This window comes from Aplysia californica, unplaced genomic scaffold, assembly GCF_000002075.1.
Source record: "Aplysia californica isolate F4 #8 unplaced genomic scaffold, AplCal3.0 scaffold00119, whole genome shotgun sequence".
Lineage (NCBI taxonomy): Eukaryota > Metazoa > Mollusca > Gastropoda > Aplysiida > Aplysiidae > Aplysia > Aplysia californica.
The window spans coordinates 506,379-507,849 of NW_004797389.1; the positions used below are offsets into that span (position 1 = coordinate 506,379).

Sequence of the window (1,471 nt, forward strand, 5' to 3'; positions counted from 1 at the left end):
CACACACACACACACACACACACACACACACACACACACACACACGCACACACACACGCACACACACAACAACAACAACACACAAAAAACAACTGGAAAGTCTTCCAAGTCTATATCACAATGTGAACCAAAAAAAATAATAATCCAAATTAGTCACACAAAACATTACAAACAAACAAAAGGACATCAGCATTTCTTGGTCGGCCATAAATATAAAAAAAACAACCTCAGAGATCAGCCTGATCCGCAGCGACAAAACAAAACCATCATGTTATGTCTCACAACATTAACTTTTCTGACCAGTCAACATTGTATGTCCCATCCAGTCTTCAGGTAGGTTCCTGCACCATCAAAAGTCTTGACATGTCCAAGAGGTGAAATGAGAATCAGCAAAACCACCTTGTCGCTGAGAAGTTCAACGTTTTAACAATAATATATATATTACACATGTACAAAAAAAAAGCCGTTGGAGGGAATGAACGATTAGAAGATGACTTCTCGAATGTTTTCGCAAAGACCTGTGTGTGATGAAAATGAAATATCTAGTCCGCATCACCTGTGGCTATACTTCGACTGGGGCGGCCTTGTACTCGTATGTCTTTTTCATATTGAGCATTTTCCTTCTGATGCAGCAGATGCCGACGACGAGAACGATAACGACGAAGACGATAGCCACGCACGTGAACAGCGTCAGCGACTTCCAGTCGGAAATGAGAACGTCGGAATCACCACCACCGTTATCGATGACGTCATTATTCTGGCCTTTCATTCGCCGGGACGACGTTTTCGAACTCTCGGCGAAACCCTCCGCTGAAGAGGAGACGACGACGCCGCCGCCGGCGGTCTTCTTGATCTTGACCTCGCCTGACCCCGCTTCGTTTCCTCGCTCTGCGCCCGTGTGGTTTTTGGACTTCTGATGATGACGTCGACTGCCGTTGCCATCGTCACCATCGTCACCACCGACGCCGTCGCCAAGGCGACCGTGAGCGACGCGCTGCGAGACGAATTTGTTGTCTCCGTCTTTGGCGGCGGAGACCACGAGGTGCTGCAGGTCGTAGAAGGGGCCACAGCGGGTGTCGTGCATGCCGTGGCAGGGCGAGGTGATGATCTGGTTCATGGGGCAGCTGGAGCAAGGCCGGCATTCCTCCTGGAGGAAGAGAAAGAAAGGAGAAGAAGAAAAATTAATTAATTTTTTTTTATGAGTTTGAATTTCTGCACTATACGGTTATATTTTTGCAATCCTTATTTTTAAATCAACAAATACCGTTTGACATTTTCTTTCCCCGCCACCTTAAAAATAGAATAAAAGGCAATGAAAGATACAGATCTCATAATAAACGGTTTGCCACATTCCTGAACAAGACCGAAAAAAAAATCCCGAAAGAAGCGAAGATCTTTATAGAAGCTACAATCACAAAAATGGAAGATAAAGGTTGTGTGTAAGTGTATGTCTGAGTGTGGTTTCCGGGGG

General features: G+C 45.5%; 1 protein-coding gene across 1 annotated transcript in view; it reads right to left on the bottom strand.

Moving 5' to 3' along the window:
* Positions 1–26: 26 nt before the first annotated feature.
* Positions 27–1,471, bottom strand: part of LOC101853780 — an 8,548-nt gene continuing 7,103 nt past the window's right edge. Inside the window, exon 3 of the mRNA XM_005096014.3 lies at positions 27–1,147. Coding sequence (XP_005096071.1) covers positions 563–1,147 — 585 coding nt within the window. The 3' untranslated portion in view covers positions 27–562. The remainder of the gene's footprint in view (positions 1,148–1,471) is intronic.